Below are 21,981 nucleotides of genomic sequence, written 5' to 3' on the forward strand. Positions count from 1 at the left end.
GGACAGAAGATCCCAGAACCATCAGTACTATTTTTAAAGTATAATCACAATGTGGGGGTGGGGGGTGTTAAAAAAAAACAACAAAACAACTGTAATTAATTATAATACTTACAGTAATCCCAGCTCTCTTCAAATCAAGTATACAATCATATGCAAGCTTAACGCAGTTTACTTTCATAGAAAAACGAGCTAATTCCAGAATCAAAGGAATCCTTAAAAAATAAAAAAGTCACTTCAGAGAATCTGATATTGCTCTTTTATGGAATTAGAAAAACACTATATAAGAGCAACTTTGTGCAATATATCTGAAAACCCTGAAGTCATCTGAATATTAGAGGACATGTGATTATACTAGTAATGCTCACAATTAACAGAAAAAGGAAAAAGATTAAAGTTGGCTACATGAAAAATACCAAAGTTCATCTGTTTATGGAAAATAATTAGTATGCACAAACTGTTCCTGAAGAACATAAAAAACACAGAATGAAATGTACGCAGCACAAAGATGCTGAAATAGCAATCAAAGATTGCAGGTAATTCTGTCAACTGGCACACAAAACAGTCAAATCCATTGGTCAGTTATTTAGGAACTAGGAACACAGAACACACACAGTTGGAGACTGTATTCTAAATGTTTGGATCTCCGTAAATAACCAAATGAGCATAGTGTACTCTCTGGGATAGGAGAAGTAATGAGATATCTGAATATTGTCAAAGAAGATTGACTTTAACAAGTAAAAATGTAGTATTACTTCCATAAGTAACAGCTGTGATATAACTACTGGAATAGAGAGTTCAATTTAGTCTGCATTTCCGAATTCTGTTGAAGAATTGGGAAAGGCCCCAAGAAAACCTAAAAATGAACTAAAGTCTGAAAAGCACTTGTCAGTTCTAAGACCTTTTAAAAATCTCATTTTATCAACAAGAAAGGGTTATGGAAAGATTTAATGACGTTATACAAACAGCCATATGGAAGAAGATATTTAATGTTGGGTTCCTTAATAAAGCCTAATAGGACCTTTGTCTTTTTTTAAGATGACCTAAGCATTAACACAACGCAAACTGTTATAACTAAGTACAAGTTCACTCTGTTCAAGGTCAATGGGTGGAAGCAGGATCAACTTCAGCATTAACTTTCATGGGGCTATGACAAGTAAAACTCACTTCACACTGAGAAGAGACGCTGGAGGTACATCATATTGTTTCAAAAGTACATATAAAGAATTCAGATTTGCGGTGGCATCACTTGGAAATTCATTTGTGTCCCACTGCCTGCAATATATTAGGAATTGATCATAATTTTTCACAGGAAATATTATTGCATTAAAAATTTGAAATAAGACTCCTAACTTTAGAGTGGATGGCTCTTAGACCAATGTATGAGTGGGATGCCTGGATTTTGAAATATCAAAGAAAAAAAAAGAAAAAATCTAGTCAACAAAACCTCCTTCAGTATGCCAAGTAAGTTACTCAGAGACAGCCAGATACTGAAGCACAAAGAACATTCCAGCGTGAGAATTAATACTTCAGACAGTAAATTTTATTCCAGAAGCAAAGAAAAATGGTGTGCAAAACTCCTTCCCTATAAGATCAACATAAATTAATCTATTGTTACTAAAAAAAGAATTAACACTTTTAAAATTGGGGAAGTGTTGAGACATTGAAAAAATAAAATTAAATGACATTTTGTTATGAAGCCTAATTTTTTGAATTGTTTTATGCTTTTAAAATTTAAAAGTTTAAAAAGTATTACGCTTCCCATCCTTGTGATTCATGCATTATATTTTAGGTGTGATTTCCCCACTTCATCTTTGCTCTCTTAAACATGACTTGTGTACCGAACCACAATCTGTTGGATACAAAAATATCTTTCAGTCTCTTAAATTCTTTCACCTGAGAATATCTGTACAACACACTATTCCCTACATTCCCAAAGAACTATCTCACTTTTCAGCTGAGGCTGACATCTAGACAGGCCCGACAGTTACTACCCAAACTGTCATTATAGTTTTCCTTTTGAGAAATTAATCTTTGCAGTAGGTTCTTCTACTGGTATATGCGATACCAGAACCTGACCCTACCTCTGTAATATCACGCATCAAAGTACAAATGGAAGGATACATTTTAATACTTACAATTTTAACATCTGCATTTTATAAATAACCAGAAAATGGATGGAATTTTGTATTTCCTTCTCTACCTGGGAAATATCCATCAGTTTGTGATATACCTATAAAATAAAAATTTAATTATTAATTAACTGACTAAATAAGCAAACAAAGGACAGACATTCAACAGGGCTAAAATAAAGCAGGTATATTGACTATAGGCTTTTTCATGGACTTTAAGGGCAGTGAGGCTACTACGATAATCTGTGTTGTTCTGCACAGATCACCTAGTAGAGCTATACTAATCGTCACATAGTGAGGATCGGAAGTATTAGCAAAAATCTAAATGTGGAACTAACATCTGAGCTAGAGTTCCAATTAATGCATTTTTAATAATACCTTTGGATAGCACTTATTCTGAAATCATCTCATCCAGCTACAAGAAATGATCCCCATTCAAATTTATCTGTAACTATAACAAAAAATATTATGAAGAAGTGACAATAAACTGCAGTTACTTGAATTTAACTGTAAAGTTACACACTAAATGTGTGCACGTAATTTCTTCTGACTCTCTCATGCTGACTGTCCACAGCAATCAGTACTGATTAATTAAGCTGTACTGCAACATTAAGTTTTGCAGGACTTAAGTATGCTTTTACTAAAGCACTCAATAGTATGGATCATACTTCTGTAGCCCTGCTGAGACACACAGCCCAAGTACAATTTTAGAACTACTTTATACTCCTGTTTAAGGCCACTGCCAAATAGCTTTACTCAACACTGCATCTAAAAAATACAAAAGTCATTTTGAGCTTGCTTAAATGTTATTGCTTCGTTAATATCGCACCTCTGGAAGGTTGTATATTGGTTCTCTTAAATCAAATATTAGACAACTTTATATTATAAACATACGCTCTTGAAATGCAGTGATTGGGAGTGGACAGAAAAAGACAATAGACAGTGTAGCAGAATGAAAGAAAATAGGACTGCGTGCAACTTCCAAGTTTTATTTGCCTATTTCTGCTTTTGCCACATTCGTCTTCACCCTCTTATTTCCCAAATTAAGGGCATGCAAGAAATGTGAACTATTGTCATATGCTCCGATTCCTAGAACTATTTATAGAGCTCAAGTTGGGTCATTTCAGTACTTATCAGCATGAGAAAAGTCAACAGATGCTAAATATGCCCTCAATGGCATAAGGCAGGTTAAGTTGCACCCACTACATCTTCTATGTTAATAGTAATTATTTCCAAACAGAATTTTTAGGGTTAGCAACAGTTATCCCAATGGTATTATGTTTTATTAAAATAACACAGAGCAGGAAGGAAACAACATATTTAACAATTATAACTATGATCTTATGAAATGTAGAGAAAACTCCTGTCTTACTGGGAGTTTAAAATATTTTACAGCATTACCATTAGAGAAAATATCTGAGAGTATTTATCTGGAACATTTTCCTTAATAAAGATTGCTGCAGTAGATGAAAACTCTTTTGCTTCTTTCAGTTTTGAAGCATCGAGGAAGCACTCAAGTAAATTTCTGCAGATCAAATAAATATTTGTATTAAATATTTATTAATGCTTTCTGAAATAATTCTTATTTATATTTTCTCAAGAGACTGTTTATATTCAAGGTACCCCTCCTAAATGCAGTACAAGTGATTACTGCTATAAAGCACTGACTCAACACAAAAGACATCCTCTGACTTCTACATCTTTGTTTCTTCCAGAGATATACAGCTGTTAACATACATTTATTGCAGATCACAAAAATAATCTTGGAAAAGGAGACTTTTGTGAAAACTTTTCTCAACAGGACACCTGGAATTAAAACAATACATTTCTGTGAGATGTATTCTAAGATTCTCCCTTAACTACTGGAAAGGCTAGTATTTCAAAAGCATCTAGGAAAAGAAAATTATTAATGTCGGGAACTGCAACATATCTACTGGATTTTCAATACTTTATCTGATTTAACTGGAAAAGAGCCTGTGATTCCATTAAATAAATTAACAACAACAATAGTAATAATAAGAAAAAATAAATGCTACCATTAGTTTTATAACACAAACACATTGTGTGCACTTGCTGGTTCTCATCAATGCCTCAGCAAGAGTATGTTTGGTACAAAAAAAACACATGCACAGTATTCTAGATAACCTTTAGCATACCCTTTGGAATGTTTTGTTACTTAATTTTTTATTTCCCTCCAGTTTCAGCTTATAAAGAAAATGCTCCATAGCAATAAACCATCAGTCACAGATCAAAGAAACAGACAAGTTCACAAAGAGAAAGGAAAAAACTGTGGCAGAAGTGTAACAGGAACTGGAAACAGTCTGTATAATACCAGACCAAAACACCTCTGAGAAGAGGCTGTCTGACCTTGAAAAACTACATGGACACTCTTCATTTTGCACATAAAACTGTTTCTCTCAGTAGAGATATCTCAAGGTTTATCCTCCAGCTTTACTGATGAAATGTAAGAATGGTAATACATTGATATTGATACACTACTTATTTCCAATTATTATCAAATAATTGGTAATAATGCAAATGTGTATATTAGTACTTATAGCAAACTGGGTTGATTGTGGGGATTTTTTGACTTCCATTTTAATCTTGCTTAGGGAAAAAAAAAAACATTCGGTGCAGTTCTAAAAGTAAAATTACCAACAACAAATTAATTTGCTAGCAGAATCAGGTATTATAAAAACATCTATGTTCTAACTTTCTGTATTCCTTACAATCTTTAAATTAAAAGATGAGAGCTGAGACTCGACGTCACCTTTGCCTCAGTCTTCACCAGAAAGGTCTCCCAGGCCTTGTGCCTGGTGAAAGCATTCAAAAAATTCAGTAAAGCAGACCTACTGAAAAGGACCTGGGAGTCCTGGTGGACAGCCAACTGAGCACCAGCCAGCAGCGTGCTCTGGAACCGAAGGCGGCCAACAGCATCCTGGTCTGTATTAACAGGAGCACAGACAGTAGCAGATCACAGAGGCATGTGCCTATAGGGAGGCAGGTCACTGAGAAGAGGGACCCAGGCTCTCTACTAAGGTGAATGGCAGGAACACAAGTGACAATGGGTGTACACTGGAACAAGAGAGGTTCAGCGTGGTAATAAAGAAAAACTTTCTGTCCAAGAGGACAGTCAAGCAGAGTTGCTGCAGCTCAGAGAGCTTGTGCAGTCTCCATCTATGACTGTTTCCAGACCTGACTGGATAAAGTCCTAAGCCTGATCCCACAGATGACCCAGCTTTGAGCAGGAGGTTGGATTACCCATCTCATGAGGTCTGTTCCCACCCGGATTGCCTAGTAATCCTAAAGTATATGCTATATCTCTAGACATCATCTGTCAGGATTATTCCAGATGTCATCTGTTACATTGGTTTTTTTGAAGCAACATTGTACCTGTGTAATGAACTTGTCTTAAACTTTTGGAATAGCTTGTGAAAATAGATACCTTCACCCTTGGTTCAATTCCACTGTGTATTCTCTAAGTCTTAGAGCTTCCCATTAGCAATAATTTTCTGCTCAGCCAACATTATTTTTCTTGTGATTTATTTTTACTGATGTTTTGGATATTATTTGTTGCTTCTTTCACTGGAATTAAATACTGAAGAGGCAGTAAATCTGCCTGCTTGTTGACTAGGTTGCTTTCTAACATTACTTTTCCTTACTGACCATACAGTTATGAATATCTTAGCCTACATGTGCTGCTCAATCCAGAAACGTCTGTTCTCACTAGCAAAGACTTGAAATTATCTAACAGACAGCTCTTTCTCTTAAAATTTATACCTCAGTAAAATATGAACTGAAATCAGAGATTGCAAATCAGATACTATCAGTTCAGATGCTTTAAAATTTGTTCCTTAGATTTATTCTAGAAAAACTTAACATACAAAACAGTGTGGCCAGCACAGCAGGACTAGGGCAATGACTGTCCCCCTGCACTGGTGAGGCCGCACCTTGAACACTGTGTTCAGTTTTGGGCCCCTCACTACAAGACAGACATTGAGGTGCTGGAGCGTGTGAAGGGCAACCAAGCTGGTGAGGGGCCTGGAGCACAAGTCTTAGGAGGTGCAGCTGAGGGAGCTGAGGTTGTTTAGCCTGGAGAAAGGGAGGCTGAGGGGAGACCTTATCGCTCTCTACAACTACCTGAAAGGAGGGTGTAGCGAGGTGGGTACTGGTCTCTTCTCCCAAGTAACTAGTAATAGGACGAGAAGAAACAGCCTCAAGTTGTGCCCGGGGAAGTTTAGATTGGATATTAGGAAACATGTCTTCACCAAAAGGGTTGTCAGGCGTTGGAACAGGCTGCCCAGGGAAGTGGTGGAGTCACCATCCCTGGAGGGTTTAAAAGATGTATAGATGTGGCACTTAGGGACATGGTTTAGTGGTGGACTTGGCAGTGTTAGGTTAACAGTTGGACTCGATGATCTTAAAGGTCTTTTCCAACCTAAATGATTCTATGATTCTAAAACCAAGTGAAACTCTGCCAAAAGGTCTAACTCTGAATATCAGATCTGTAAACCTACAACTATATTTAAACAAAAGTAACATTAGGACCTTATTTCTGCCTGAATTTATAGTAATAAACTTTCTTCTCCTTAGTGAACAGCTGTCAGAGACATTGAGCAGATACTAGCATATGCCTTATACATCTTATTTACCATTCACCTGAAGTTCCACAGCACAGTTTCACTTTTAATCTAAGTCAAGGAATTAATAATTTAAGTCTTTCAGTTAGATTAATTAAAATGATACAATAATCTGGGCACACACATAATTTATACAATTATACCCTCAAAAGAAGACAGCATCAGTCTTAAATATATGCAGCCACTCCATAAAAAAAAATGACACATTTCTCCCAACTACTATCAACTCTATACTACCGAGATGCTTGAGCAGGAGGGTTGGGCTAGGTGATCTTGAGGGGCCCCTTCCAACCTCAACCATTCTGTGAAGATGGCAGAACCGGGGGCCTTTCACTGAGAAAATGAATGCTTTGTTATAAGTCAGGAATGTTAACTCAAGCAATTTAGTCAACCTCCATTATCAAAGGCTCTCACATTCTAAAGAATTAAAGGAAAACTGATCTTTTAACCAGGATCCCATATTTACTAGGAAACTAGTTTCCAAGACTATTTTGCTAAAACCCTCTACTCTCTCTGAAGAAAACTCCTTCACACATTTTTTTTTCTTAGCAGAAGTTACCACGTTTAAACATGAAAATAAATTCTACCATCTGAACAACCCACTAATGATGTGTGAAAAAATAAGTGTGCAGGTGTCGTATATACACCATTCAACATGCAATGGGAAGTCAGATTGAGACCTTCCATACATAGCTCAAACAAACAAGGATATTTTCAATAGATATACAATATGCTTAAATAATTATCAGTGTAATATGTTAATATGTACCTTTCTGCTATTCTCATTATGGAAAAAAGTATTTAAAGGCAACATAGCAGAAAGTATTAATTTATTCAGTCACTTAAAACCCAGCAGTTAGAGCAGAAAGTAACAACATACATGTCTATTTAAAAATTCTGTATTTGTACCTACCTTTTAAAATTACATTTAATGACGTTGCATTTTTCATTTCCTTATACACGCAATAAGGACTTTGAGTCATGCTTAATAAGAACATCCCCCCATAAGAAATGGGGAAAATAACTACAATGTACTTCTTCAGCCACGAATTTTTGTCAGTGAAATATCAATTGCTAAAGATTCTGACTAGAATTATTTAATTCAGTGTAAATTACATTATACACACATACACTGAACAGTATGTATGCAGAAAAACCTATGTATTTCCTAAATAAAATATGAAATTGGCTGACAAGTTTCAGTTATGACAGACATAAATGTGGAAGGCATTTTTATCCAATGACTAATCTCTTCCCTAAAAATTATTAGACTTTTAATTCTAAATTTTTTGCATAATACTTAAAGCTATTCTGTGAATTCATCTTGTTGGGAGCTTTAACTCCTGAATAACAATCTATTTCCCAGAAAGAAAACCTGTTGGTTTAAATCTCAATAGCTTTGTTTATGTAAGTGTCCTGGTTTCAGCTGGGAAAGAGTTAATTTTCTTTCTAGTAGCTGGCATAGTGTTATGTTTTGGATTTAGTATTACAATAATGTTGATAACACTGATGTTTTCAGTTGTTGCTAAGTAGTGTTTATACTAAGTCAAGGACTTTTCAGCTTCTCATGCCCAGCCAGCAAGAAGGTTGGAGGGTCACAAGAAGTTGGGAGGGGACACAGCGAGGACAGCTCACCTAAACTGGCCAAAGGAATATTCCATAGCATATGATGCCATGCCCAGTACATAACTGGGGGCAGTTGGCCGGGGACAGGGCCAGATCACTGCTTGGGAACTAACTGGGCATCACTTGTTTTGTATATTCCAATTCTCTTATTGTCATTTTTATTATTATTATTTATTATTATTATTATTATTGTCGTGGTTTAACCCCAGCCAGCAACTAAGCACCACGCAGCAGCTTGCTCGCTCACTCACTCCCCCCCATCCAGTGGGATGGGGGAGAAAATCGGGAAAACAAGTAAAACACGTGGGTTGAGGTAAGAACGGTTTAATAGAACAGAAAAGAAGAAACTAATAATGATAATGACAACACTAATAAAATGACAACAGTAATAATAAAAGGATTGGAATATATAAATGATGCGCAGTGCAATTGCTCACCACCCGCTCATCGACACCCAGCTAGTCCCCGAGCAGCGATCCCCCATCCCCACTCCCCCCAGTTTATACATTAGATGTGATGTCACATAGTATGGAATACCCTGTTGGTCAGTTTGGGTCAGGTGCCCTGGCTGTGTCCTGTGCCAGCCCCTCCAGCTTTCTTGCTGGCTGGGCATGAGAAGCTGAAAAATCCTTGACTTTAGTCTAAGCACTACTTAGCAACAACTGAAAAAAAACATCAGTGTTATCAAAATTCTTCACATACTGAACTCAAAACATAGCACCTTACCAGCTACTAGGAAGACAATTAACTCTATCCCAGCTGAAACCAGGACAATTATCATCATCATTATTTTCTTCCTTTCTGTCCTATTAAACTGTTCTTATCTCGACCCATGAGTTTTACTTTTTTTCAATTCTCTCCCCCATCCCACTGGGTTGAGCGAGTGGCTGCGTGCTGCTTAGTTGCCAGCTGGGGTTAAACCATTACAGCAAGTTATTCTCTTTTTCATAACTTTTGGGCTCTTATTTTGCCTAAGACTGGTTAAAAGAAGACCTATTTCATTTATGCTTTGAAACATTAGGCCAAGCAGTATATCTAAATTAGCAGGGGCAGCCTTTTATTTAATACAGAAGAAAACCACATATAATACTAATTAGAAAGGAAAAAGCTTGATCTAAATGAATTACATTGATAAGAACCATACAGTACCAAATTATACATTAAAGCATGTGACCGACATAAAAAGCACATCACTACTGATGACAATTCATCTCTCTATTCTTAATTCCTGTATTTTCAATACAAATACTTATTTGGTCACTGATTTTTCATAAAGTTTCATTTCAACATACAGTTATGGGTTAACAAGAGGAAAAAATAGTAAGAAAGATAACTTAGGTTAATATATATAAAATCTTCATAATGGAAAGGAAATTAGAAGGCATCCTGAATATGTTCTCACAACCTTACCAGGCTGTTTCTTTCTCTTTAGGGATCAGAGGACAGAAGAGATCTTTATTCATCTATTTAAATGTTATGTTTCCTTATATGAAGAAAATAGTTCTTAAAGAAAATGGAAGTTTGTCTTTCTCCACACTTAAAAGGACAGCACATAAGCAATGACTCCAACGCTACATCCAAAATGACTGTGATATTCAGACTGGACCTAGGGCCCAATTGCCTCTGCCACTAAAATTTTAACCTCAAAGTAAATATTAAAATGAAGCACCTTCTATGTTTAAGTGTACATTTTATGTATTAAGCTTTCCACAATAAATGTATCTACAATGTTACCAATTAAACATAGATTATCAAAGGCTACCTCAGGTGGCAGCCATATGTACAAGAGGACTACAGGATGCCCATATGAAAAGATGTGATTAAACTTACATCATGAGTTCTGCTCTCCATTCATTGTCCTGCTCTTCGGTTTGGTTTAACACTTTAACAATCTGAGAAAGGCTGGGAATAAGACAATAGCGGAATCCAGGCTTAAGATATGGCCTCACAAGTTGCCAGTAAAGAACTGAGGCATTATATATCAAAAAATAATATCTGAAAAACAGGAATCAAGAATTTAGTATTTCATGGACTTAGATAAACATAAAATTACAGACAGAGTCTTTTAAGACACTTTTGAGAAGCAAAACCTGGAACTTTTCCTATGTGTTTAGATAAGAACCAATCCTGACTATGAACTGAGAACACAAGTACAGCACAAGAAGAATACAGTAACTCTTGCAACTATACTCTACCCAGTAATTAACCACTTAAAATAAGCTAACATGGTGCTCTCCTTCTACAGAGCATAAATATAAAAGGGGAAGAAACGCTTAGTGATATCCTAAGCGGCCTTAAACATGTTGATTCATCTCATTCAATTAAGACTGTTCAGTATTCTTATATTGTTGCAGCACGCACAGCAGTTACAGAAGTGCGGTAACAAAATTGAAGGAAAATCCACAAAAGCAAAAAACAAACACAACTCCAGGTACCTAATGAAAATCTGAGACAAACAACTATGAAAACCTAACTCAGTAACATTTCCTGAGATTTAAAGAGTCAAACCTATCAGTAGGGCCCACCTTCGATCATGGCTGGCAAAGTCTATCGCCTTCATAAAAAAGAGCACAAACTTCTCAAACTCTTCCTAGAACAGAACAAAAAAATGTTAATGCAATTTGAATATTTTTTTTTAAATCAGTACATTATTTTCCTATTTCAATATGTTCACATCTCATAGTTTTTATTTTCAGACCAACCTCAGATAAAACATGCTGCCATAGAAACAGAATAACTAAAAATCAGTAGCATTGCCTATTACTATGTTTTCCTGATTTCAAATTTTAAGATCATATTTGTAGTTTCTTTCACTTCTGCCAAACTTTAATTATCAGGACTAAAATTTTCCAGAACTGCAAAGCTGCGTACTTTTTAAGCTTTCAGTAAAGAAAGTTCAGAAACATCCAAGAGCACAGCCAGGGGAAAAAAAAAAAAATATTGGCTTGTCCCATTAAAAAATGTGAGCTATTTTTCTTCAGAAAATCAACAAGAATTTGTCAACTGAATGGTGTGTTAGGCATGCTCTTTTTATCATTAAAGCAGCTGGGAAGCAGCTTTTCAGAGGAGGACCCGGGGGTCCCGGTGGACACCAAGCTGAACACAAGCCAGCAGCATGCCCTTGTTGCAAAGGCAGCTAACGGTATCCTGGGCTGCCTTAGGAGGAGTGTTGCCAGCACCTGGAGTGCTGTGCCCAGTTCTGGGGTCCCCAGTACAAGAGGGACATGGACACTGTGGAGAGAGCCCAAAGAAGGGCCGCAAAGATGATGAAGGGACTGCAGCATCTCTCATATGAGGAAAGGCTGCGAGAGCTGGGACTGGTCAGCCTGGAGAAGGCGGCTCAGGGGAGATCTCATCAGTATGTACAAATACCTGAAGGGAGGGTGTAAAGACGATGAATGGGATTGTAAAAAGGGATTTTTGAAAGCCGAAATGAAAGATGCAGTGGAAACAGCAAAGTAGAGGTGGAACTGGATGGGCAGGAAGGGGATGACACCAGAAAGCTCTCTAGAGTGAGACAGAACAACTAAAAACTCTGAGAGTTGGGACTGATTTACTGGACTCTGGGACTGGTATAAGGCAGCTACTGAGCAATAAGTGGGAACTGCCTAGATAAAGAGAAAACCAGTATTAAGAGCCTGAGAGTGTGACAGATGTGCTCGACCCCCCCTTAACCAAGCCAGCAGCAGTTTGGTATAGGCTCCAAAGGAGGTCATAGCCAGGCCAAGAACTCCTCAAGGAAACCCACAAAGGAGCAGAGCTACACAGTGGAAGTTGTGGGTACAAGGAGTCTTGTGCATACCTCTCCCATTGTATGCAATTTGACTACAAGTCAACCACTTTATCCCATAAATATGACAGCCTAAGTGAGCTGCCTTTGAGCTCTCCCTGCTAGGCAGTGTGGCTGCATGGAGGTGATCTCCAGCAACGAGATCTTTTACCAGCGACAGATTATTGCATGAGCCCAATTTGAGTTCTCCCTGGATGGCAACTGCACTGCATGCCAGGCAACTCTCCCCTTGAGCAGGGATGCCTCTCAGTGTTAAGATATATCAGTCATTTAGCTTAAATAAGCAAGTTTTAAACAGAATGAATCACTTAAAGTTATAATGTTGTGTGAGTTATAAGGTGTTTGCTTAGCTTTACTTACTTAGCATGAGTAGCTAGATTTGCTGAAGCCTAGGCCGCAAGCTGTAAACTTTCACTTGGATTTACTGTGCCTACTTAGTCAAAACAGCGGCCTCCAGAGCCAGGGTAAATCAAAAGATAAGGAGGCTTCAAGGCTACAACCATCAACAGCACCTGCAACTCAACAAGATAACAAATGGCTTGTCTGGAGACAGTGAAGAAATCCAATAAGGAGTCAGAAGATCTCAGACCAGAATCACTATTGGACCAAAGGGCCCATGGAAGGCATGTGAAGAGAGTGTGAAGAATGCGTAAGGGGCAGGTGAATGGTCTGTAAGGGTATAATTGCCCAGGACTTTCTTCATTCTGGTTCTTCCTCTCCTCTGCTTCTCCTCCTCCCATCACCCCCACCTCCAGGGGCACCCAGCTTGAGCTGATCCTGCTACTGTACCACTCTATTAAATTATTTCTTTTTATAAGACTCAATGCCTGAAAGTCTGTTTCAGGAAACCAAGGGCTCGAACTTCAGAGTGAACTAATGCTGGACACCTGGATGGATCGGTAAGTGATTAACAGCATGCTAAACTTCGAAATCCTAACTAAGTGATATAAAGGATTGATTGTGCACATATAATCTTTTAGGCATAAACCACTGACCAAGTCTGAGACTAAGTCTGGATCCAGCCGCACCCAAACTCCTCTCTGAGATGGAGTTTAGAAAGCAAGGGATCCATTCTGAACCTCGTGACTCAACGAGAGGTTTTCCTTACCCTTTGAATCTTTTAGATATAAACCGTTGATCAGGTCCGAGACTAAGACTGGACCTACCCACCCCTAAGCTCCATCAAGAATTTAGAAAGCAAGGGGGTCCATTCTGAACCTTGTGACTCAACAGGAGGGTCTCTCTCACCTTTTTGCATCTCCAATCTCCGTACAAATCATGGAAAATTGATTCTAACTCAATTTTCCTTTGTATGTTTATCCCATGCAGTAAGTAACAGAGTGAACCTTGCCATCGAACTCTGTTAAGCTGCACTTTTACAAATTCTTTAAGTGATCTAAAACACTCATCCATGACAGAGAGGTATTAGATACTAACATAGAAAAGTTGCACTTGGCCCTTAAGAATATAAGCATCTTAATCAGCTAACAAGGATTCCTTAGGATAGAAACCAAAATAAGGACAAATTTATCTTTTCTAAGTGAATGATAATTACTGGTTATACAGCATGAGATGTTGTGCCACTCCTATTTTCATAAATGATCTAGGAGCACAGCAGTGAAAAAACTTTACAACTGATACAAACTGTATCTTAAAAACACATTACAACACACAGCACAAAGAACCAAGTTATGATTGCACATACTGGGATGGTTCTTAACTTCCAAGAAGTTAACAAGAGTCAAGAAGGAAACAGCAAAATTTGGCTCTAAGATTTAGAAAACATCACAGAATTGTTTGTTTAATTTAGAAACATAAAAGGCTAACTGGACATTAGAAAATACTTTTCAAATGTGTATGAAGTTTTAAAAGGACAACAAAAGGATCAGTAGTTCTGCACATGCACTCAGAGAAGGCAGAGAAAGTACAGATAACGTAATAGGGAAAAGATTCTAGCTTGAAAGTTAATTCAAACACTTTATCCAAAGAAACTACAGAAACATCTGTCAGAGAAATTTGTGAACACAAACAACACAAACATCTGTTAAGGCCATTTTAGGTGGTCAGATACCATTGAAAAATTGTCAAAGCTGACTGACCCCAGTATGAGCACAAGTAAAATACCGAAGACAGAAAACAGATCCCACTCCATCTTAAATTCAGCAGGAGGTAAAAACTGCTCATCATGTATGGACACGGTATCACTGCATAGAAGCTTTCAGAAGCAGAAGTATCCTGCTAAGTGGCTACCAAAAAGCTTCATCTCTCATTTCAAAAGCCACATCCAAAGTACTACATGGAAAGGTTACTGATCAGTGGTGGAACCACACTGCCACAGAAGAGAAATGAACTGTACAACCTCTCTGAGGGCCCCTTTAGTCCTCCATTTCCCACAATTCTGTGAAATGCTTTGTGTGATCCTGAATAAAACTGGTAACTGTTTTACCAGTTACAGCTAAATTTGGTCTGAAAGTATTGTATCAATGTAAAAAGTGAAAAGTTGACTTTAAAACAATCAACTGCCTGAAAAATTTTGCAAACATTTTTTTTTCCTCCCCAAAATATTTGCAATATTAGTCTAATTCAGTTGGTAAGTTTTTTTTACTCCCAAACTACCTGTTAATATATTTTCCTTTAATTGTTCCCACAGTCCTGGTTACCCTTGTGTATTTTAAATGACTGAAAGCAATACATAAAAACCTAAGAAGAAATACTCTTAAAAACCGGCTTAATATAATGCAACCTTCATGATTTCTCACCAAATTATCTGTAGAGAGTGGAGTGTGCAACTGGCCTTGGCACAAATATGCTCTGCCAAGAAACTGGTTCACAGGAAATCTTGTTTTAAAATACATCTGTAGACAGTCACTGCTCATTTCCAGATATCCCAGCTAAGACCAAAAAAAGCATTTTAATATTTAAAAAAAAAACGCAACAAATACTTAACTAAGAATCGTTAGGTTTTAAAAATGCATGCCTACTGAAAGCGTAACATCTAACTGCATACCAGTATGCAAACAACGTTCCATAAAGCTGTGTATCAGATCTGGTACAAACCCATTAAGATTTAATATTTAAATCTAGAATTTTGTCATTCCAAATGTATAGAAAAATAGCTCGTTTATTTAACAAAGCTCCTGAATCACTTGGTCATAGAACCCCTTACAGTATACGAAAAAAGTTTCCTTTTTTAATAGCCATTAACAGAATTGTTAACATAAAAGCAAAATTCTTAGTAGAATTTTTTTTTTAAAAGGATGGGTATTAGCCAGCAGGATTTTCTATGGATGTCAATGTTGGACCTCAATTTTCAGATAACAGATAGAATTTGAGTGGCTTGCAGCTTGGAAAAAAACAATAATGTTTTATTAGAAACTCTGTCTACTTGAAATCCAATCATTTGTACCCATGGATTAAAAATTTAAAAATACTTCAAAATCAAGAACCTCTACCACATTTTATAGAAGTGAGCTCACTTAGCAACAATCTTTCACAATTAGAATCTCACCTTTTCTTCTTTTGCCCAGTAGGGACTGTTCAAAAACACATTTTCTTCAGTCATAACCAAATGGCTAACATCAGTTTTCCATAACAAGAAAAAAACAGACATGGCAAACTATTTTATATTGCTATGGTATAACTTGCATATTTTTGTCTAATTATAAACTTCACAAACCACAGTGTGCTGTGAAAGAATTGATAATTTAGAGGCCGAGTTTTAACTGAAAATGCATGTTTAAACAGTTGTTCTCCAAAACCAGAAGAGTGTAATATTTTTCACAGGTACCTTTGGGAATATTTTTAAGTAGGAACTTTAACAGCTGTAAATACAACATGTCATATAAATGTTTTTGTTCAATGTAGGTAAACTACCTAAACTACAAACCTGAAATGCTTGTTCAGCACATAAAACATATAAGTCCGTGCTGAAGTTATCTGATGAGTCAAGTGCAGATTTTCCCTGACTGGCTGATTTGATCAACTCATAAGCATTCTTCAAAGCCTGAACATCTGAAATAAAAAAAAGAATAAGGAATTTAACGGACAATTTATGCTTCAAGTTGGACTGACAGACATGACTGCATTATTTCAAGTGAACTATATGGCATCCTGTTTCTCCTTTACAGAAATAAATTATGAACGTGTAAGGATAATAATGTCAAGCAAATGTTGTTCAAAGTTAGCCACAGTTGTAAGATCAAGTGTTAGCAACTCTCTTGCAATTTAAAATCACTAATGTTAGCACACAAGAAAGTGAACTGCTGTGAAGGCCTGATTTATACGTCCCTGAACTCTTTCTGTTGACAGAGAAATTCGAGATTAGATCCTTAAAGTTGTTCTGTGAAGTAAACTTGACTGGAAGAAAACTAGATTAAATTAAGAACGCTACAGCAGTTACTTCTTTTCATGGCTAAGAAGCAGGTTTAAAGCACTGAGAGGAAGAGCACGTTTTCTATATATTTAGAAACAAAACCGATGACGATCAAGCGGGTTTAGTGTTTAAAGGGCGATTTTTATTTCACTTATTTTTACAGAGGGGCAAAATCTCGCAACCGCCCGACATCTTCTTACCTCGGCGGCTCTCCGCCGCCAGCAGCCGCTCCCTGACGGCCAGGTCCATGCCGCCTCGGCCGAGCCCGGCGCGGCGCGGCCCCCTCCCGCAGGCGCCACGGACGAAGCTTCACCCCGAGACGCGGGGCAGCTCCGCGAACCGAGCTCGAGGCCCCGGGGACGCCTTTTCTGACGAGACCGTACGAAGGCCTCCCCGAGCAGCCGAGAGAACCGGCCGCCGAAGATGCCCGCCCGGAGAGGCTCCCGCGGCCGCCCCACCTCCCCGCCGCCGGCCGCCGAACCCCTTCCTCCGCGCCCTCCGCCGCCCTGGGCTGCCGTTGCCCCTCTGGGCGCTCCTGCCGCCGCGCGTATCCTAGCAGCGCGCCCGCAACACACGCGCCCGCCGCCCCGCCCCCGGCCCCGGCCTCACTCGAGGGACCGACGAGCCCGGGGCAGGGGTGCCGCCAGTCACGGCGCGGGGCAGGAGAGCAAAGGCTGCCGCAGGAGGAGGGGCCGGAGCACCCGCAGCAGGCCTGTTTCTGTCCTGCCGGGGGACAGCCACAGCAACAGCCGTTACGAACGGTCTGCACCGACGTCTGTTGCCGCAAAACGGCATAGATCTCTTATTCCCCCTAAAAATCAGTGCATTCAAGCATGTAATGCATGCTTCCATTACTGAGCGCACACAGTATAAAATCACTTCGCAGTCAGGTTAACACGGGTTAACAAAGGCAATGATTGATAGCTTCCTGTAGATAAACGTATTGCTAAGAAATGCTATCACCAGTCATTTTTGTCCCTGTCTTGAGACCTTCTAACACAAACGTCTTGAAATAAAGCATACGCTACCAGCGACTGAAGCTTTGGGCTTAAGCAGAACAAAATGCCAAAGGACGTTTGGATCGTGTCTGCCAATGCAGAGAGAATCCGTAGGCTAGGGTATGAACGAATCTTTTAAGACTCATTTCACTGTATATCACCAGGCACAATTTTATAATTTAAAAAAATAGACCTTCAGAGAACAACAGTCCAGAAAAGAGATATGGTCAAAAAAACCTGGAAGCTCCCTGACCGCACTGACATCAAGGCATACCAAATGAAGCATTTAGGCCTTCACCATTTCCCCCCAACTGCTTAGTCGTGGCAGATTCTATGAGGTAAATCACCATAGTCATGAAGAAATTAAAAAGGTTCACATATATAAATTCAATTCTAAACCTAAGCTCTTTGCACTTTGAGCTAAATTCAAATTCTGTACTGGTAGGGTGTTCCAATCTTGATGGATAGAACACATTCTGAAGTGCGGCATTGCTGACGAGTTTCAAAAGACGTTCCTTGGAGTCATCCCCAGCTGAATGAAAGATGAGAATTAGGAGAGGCCGTAAGGGTGACAAACAATACAAATGGTAAGTGCAACAAATTCTTGTGCTGCAGGCCCAGCTACTCAGCAAGTCACACATACTCTACATTTCAGAACTGTAGAAGATCCTTCAGTTTATGAAGCATTGGAAACATTACAAATATATAAGGACCTGTAAAGGATTCAGCAGTAGACTCCCACCTATTGTCCATCTCTTCTCCTACCTACTCCTCTCCTCTCCACACAGTCCACTGAAATTAAGTAACTGTCTTGCTTGTATGAATGCTAACAAACAGAAATAAAACTCATCTGAAAACTTCAGGTGGGCAAGAAAACCCTATAGCAAACCTGTGGCAATTTCCAAAGCAGAAAGCAATATATTGGTCTTGTGTAATTATGTTAGGTAGTTATGGCAATGGCTTACTGTGACTTACCATGATATGCTTACAACGTTTGTACTCAAACTTCGTACCTCTTAATGCATGACTCAGCTACAGTTCAGCCACTTCTTCTTGATGTTCTTTGGCAGAATCCCAGACAGAGGTAGGACTAGTATCTACCGATATAAAAATCAAGATGTGGAAACTCTGCACATATTGACTCTAGAAGAAACACTCCTGAAATGTAGATAATAGCTAAAATGGCACCATATCCCCAAATGTAATTAAAAATTACTGACTGCTACATAATGAAAACTGGTCATATGGTTTGTGATATAAAAGAGAATATAAAAATCTACTAATTATGTCATAGTAAAATGACCAGGAAAATACAGACAAGAAACAAACAAACAAAAAAGACCAAGTTAAAATCACCCACCCATTTGAATTAATTTGGAAATTAACTGAAAGGAATTAAATCAAAGAACTGATGAAAAAAAAAAGAAAAAGAAAGAAGTGTAGAGCTGGGGGATGGTCACATTTTACTTAGCTAAGCTTTCTGACTTTTCTTAAATTGTAGCCCAATATAGAATGACTGTGGTACTCCAATCTGGAAATTAAGAAATAGGTATTCATCCTCCCAGTTGTTACCCAACAGCAGTTATGACCTCCCGACAACTTACAGATAAAAACAGAGTATACCTGGTTTGCCTTTTGGTGAATTGCTGATAGCTTTTGCTAAAGGATCTTGGTGTACCCTTTACTGGCACTATAGTTGCCTCTATTTGTACAAATAAAGAAATTACAGTAGTTGTATTAACCAGCATAATTAAAACTTAAAAAATAGAACATCTGTAAATGGTCAAAAAGAAAGTGTATCAAGAGGGTTACTTCACACTCCAGTTGCCTTTTATAGGAATTCTTTCAGTTTCTTTGAATAGATGAGGTACTGGATAATGTGCCTGATTCCAGTCCTTCTACAGGCAAGGTGAGTCTAATGAGAATGGGAAATAGTACAGACCTCAAATGAACCATTGGTTTGCTCCATATGCACTACTTTTTTAATTATAATTACCTCCTGACTCTTTTGCGCTCTGGTTTGCAGATTCAAACATCTTACTTCATGTGTTATGAGCTTATCGTTCTCAAAGGGCTTTTCTGTAGTCTGTTTTTTTTAACATGTAAGAGAGAACAAAAATGGTTTTCTGTATCTTTTTCTCATCTATTGCTCCTTTCCTTTTGCTCTATGCTAAGTATCTCAGGGGAGCTTAAGACCAACTGCACCATCTGTACTGCAGATGCTGTCCCATCTCATGATGTACCCTGGAATTCATGTATGACTCTGAGGAGACTAGACACACACATTCCATTTATCCCCAAGCTGCATACTAACATAAAGCCAGGAATGCACATAAAGAAGAGCAACAAAGGGGAGAAACAAAATTTCTAGGCAGCAAAGAGATTTAGACAAACTGGAAGTGTTATCTATAGACACTATGCATCTTATCCTTTTTGTTTAGAAATTGATCATGAACAGATAACTTGTGTTAAATTAATTTCCATTCTTAATTCTCTGAATAAGAGTTTCAGTCAACCTATTTGGATTTAAATGTTCCTAGAAAGCACTCATAATCAAATCACTGGAGCAGTAAATCTACTGAGAAGTAGAAGTAAGTATTTTAGGGGGAGTAGGAGACAGCAGACAATAAAGAAATATCCGATGACACAAAGCATCTGTTGTCTGTGCTGTCATTACTTCTTGCCAAAAAATAATGGCTTAACGTATCTCTTCTCCATCTCTGCTTCTGATGAAAATCTAGTACTTACTGAGCAGCCTAAGAATGTAACTAGATCAGATCAAAGGTCTCGCCAATTAGCTTTCCTTTGACAGAGATGAACAGCAGAAGGCTAAAGAAGAGTTTAGAACAGGGTATTGCAGTATTTCCTCAGTAAGGAATCCCATAAGATTCCAACAGCTCATGACCAGCAACCTTGAGCATCTAGCCCTGTTACAGTACCTGTGTTTTTAATAATGTGACATGCTTTCTGTCATGAATTTGCCTTATTCGACTCTTTGAATGCATGCAGACTTCTGTTATCTATATTATATTGTGCCAGTGAATTTCAGACTTTAACTAAATATTGCATGGAAAAGAACATCACAAAAAGTACCTCCAAAAAATATTTTAAATTAAAAAATGTAACTTTACAAGCCAAACTCTGCCAGGAATTAGCTGTGTGTGGTTTTAACTAAGCTCTGGCATTTGTTTGAGAAGAATTTGCATGATGTTGAAATTAAGAATCTTCTCCCACCTGAACCACCATATGGAAATGCTTGTAATAAAAAGCCTAGAATTGCTGAAATACTGTGTTTCTCTGTAGGCAGCTCTACAGACCAAATGATGCACTGTAACGTAATGTAAAAAAAGAGATTACTTAGTGACTTACTCAATTTATATCATGTAAATGATAGCAGAATAGGATATCTCATGTTGAATGTTACACACAACTGCTCCAAGGCAATCATTATGCCACAATATGAATACATTAACTTTTGATAATTTCTAGTATCTTTCAACGTATAGTATCTACAGTTATCTGAAATTAACTCTTTTAAACATGCTACTTCAGAAAAGCAAAACCCAACAAATTAAGCACTGTATAGCTATAGCAGAATATTTAATTCTACCAGAGAAATAACGTACCAGGGCTTGCTATGAAACATCATCTTTAGAACATTAAATACACATGCCATTTAACTTTCAAAGATGTACGTGAATGTGGTTAGCATTACAGGGCTGTACCTTTACTTGTCTACTTCATAATATACACCTTTTCACATTGTTGCTTCTCTACCTCCTTTGCCGGGACGAGTTTGCCGAGAGGCAGCGCCGTGCCATACCACTGTAAGCTAGTATGCTAAGAAAAAGCACACGCTTCCCTCCCAGTACAGTGCCTGTGGAGACGGATGGAGTACCCAGAGCCGCCAGGAACCCCGAAGCAGGAGTCATCCTGCCATCCTTTGGGAGATACGCTGCAGGACAGCGGACTACGAAGGCCCCAGAACAGAAAGCTCAGCACAAACCATCCTGCTCCCTCCCTCAGCTCCGAAACGCAGCACCCTCGCTGCAGCTACGGGAAGGGGCTTGTTCGCGGCTTTGCACACCGGAGACCGCTCACAGGACTTTGCGGGGGAAACCCTCAACCCAGCGGGACCGACGGCAACATTAATACTGACGGGTACAATCGGATCGTGAGCTTATTTCATCGTCAACCTTTCTGTAGCGAAAAAGGAGAAACAGATCTCCGGGGCTTGCTGCTGCTGCCGCCGCTGACGACTAGTACCTGGGGCCGCGTCCGTCCCAGCTAATAGAGAGAAAGCCAGCTGCCCGGCGGGAAGGCCACCGTCCCGCAGGGGGCCCACCATCCCCCAGACGCCCCGCCGCCCCCCGGCGACGCCGCCGCCGCTCACGATCCTCCCCGCAGCAGAGACCCCCGAGGCTTC

At 38.7% G+C, this 21,981-nt stretch overlaps 1 protein-coding gene across 13 annotated transcripts in view; it reads right to left on the reverse strand.

Annotated features, from left to right (window-relative positions):
- Positions 1-21,960, reverse strand: part of CFAP46 (cilia and flagella associated protein 46) — a 99,073-nt gene extending 77,113 nt beyond the window's left edge. For 8 of the 13 annotated variants that reach the window (XR_012650197.1, XM_075026666.1, XM_075026671.1 and 5 more), the window contains exons 1-9: positions 16,758-21,950; positions 16,072-16,196; positions 14,945-15,076; positions 10,921-10,985; positions 10,226-10,390; positions 3,531-3,654; positions 2,136-2,230; positions 1,165-1,272; positions 113-212 (exon numbers count right to left, since the gene is read on the reverse strand). Coding sequence is in view for 12 of the 13 variants with exons in the window: in XM_075026666.1 (XP_074882767.1) it covers positions 113-212; positions 1,165-1,272; positions 2,136-2,230; positions 3,531-3,654; positions 10,226-10,390; positions 10,921-10,985; positions 14,945-15,076; positions 16,072-16,196; positions 16,758-16,806 (963 nt within the window). In the remaining variant the exon portion in view is untranslated. Of the gene's footprint in view, positions 1-112; positions 213-1,164; positions 1,273-2,135; positions 2,231-3,530; positions 3,655-10,225; positions 10,391-10,920; positions 10,986-14,944; positions 15,077-16,071; positions 16,197-16,757 lie in introns of those variants that run through there. The other 5 variants (XM_075026662.1, XM_075026664.1, XM_075026663.1 and 2 more) reach the window with 5 other exon arrangements.
- Positions 21,961-21,981: the final 21 nt, after the last annotated feature.

Source organism: Buteo buteo, chromosome 4, assembly GCF_964188355.1.
Source record: "Buteo buteo chromosome 4, bButBut1.hap1.1, whole genome shotgun sequence".
Lineage (NCBI taxonomy): Eukaryota > Metazoa > Chordata > Aves > Accipitriformes > Accipitridae > Buteo > Buteo buteo.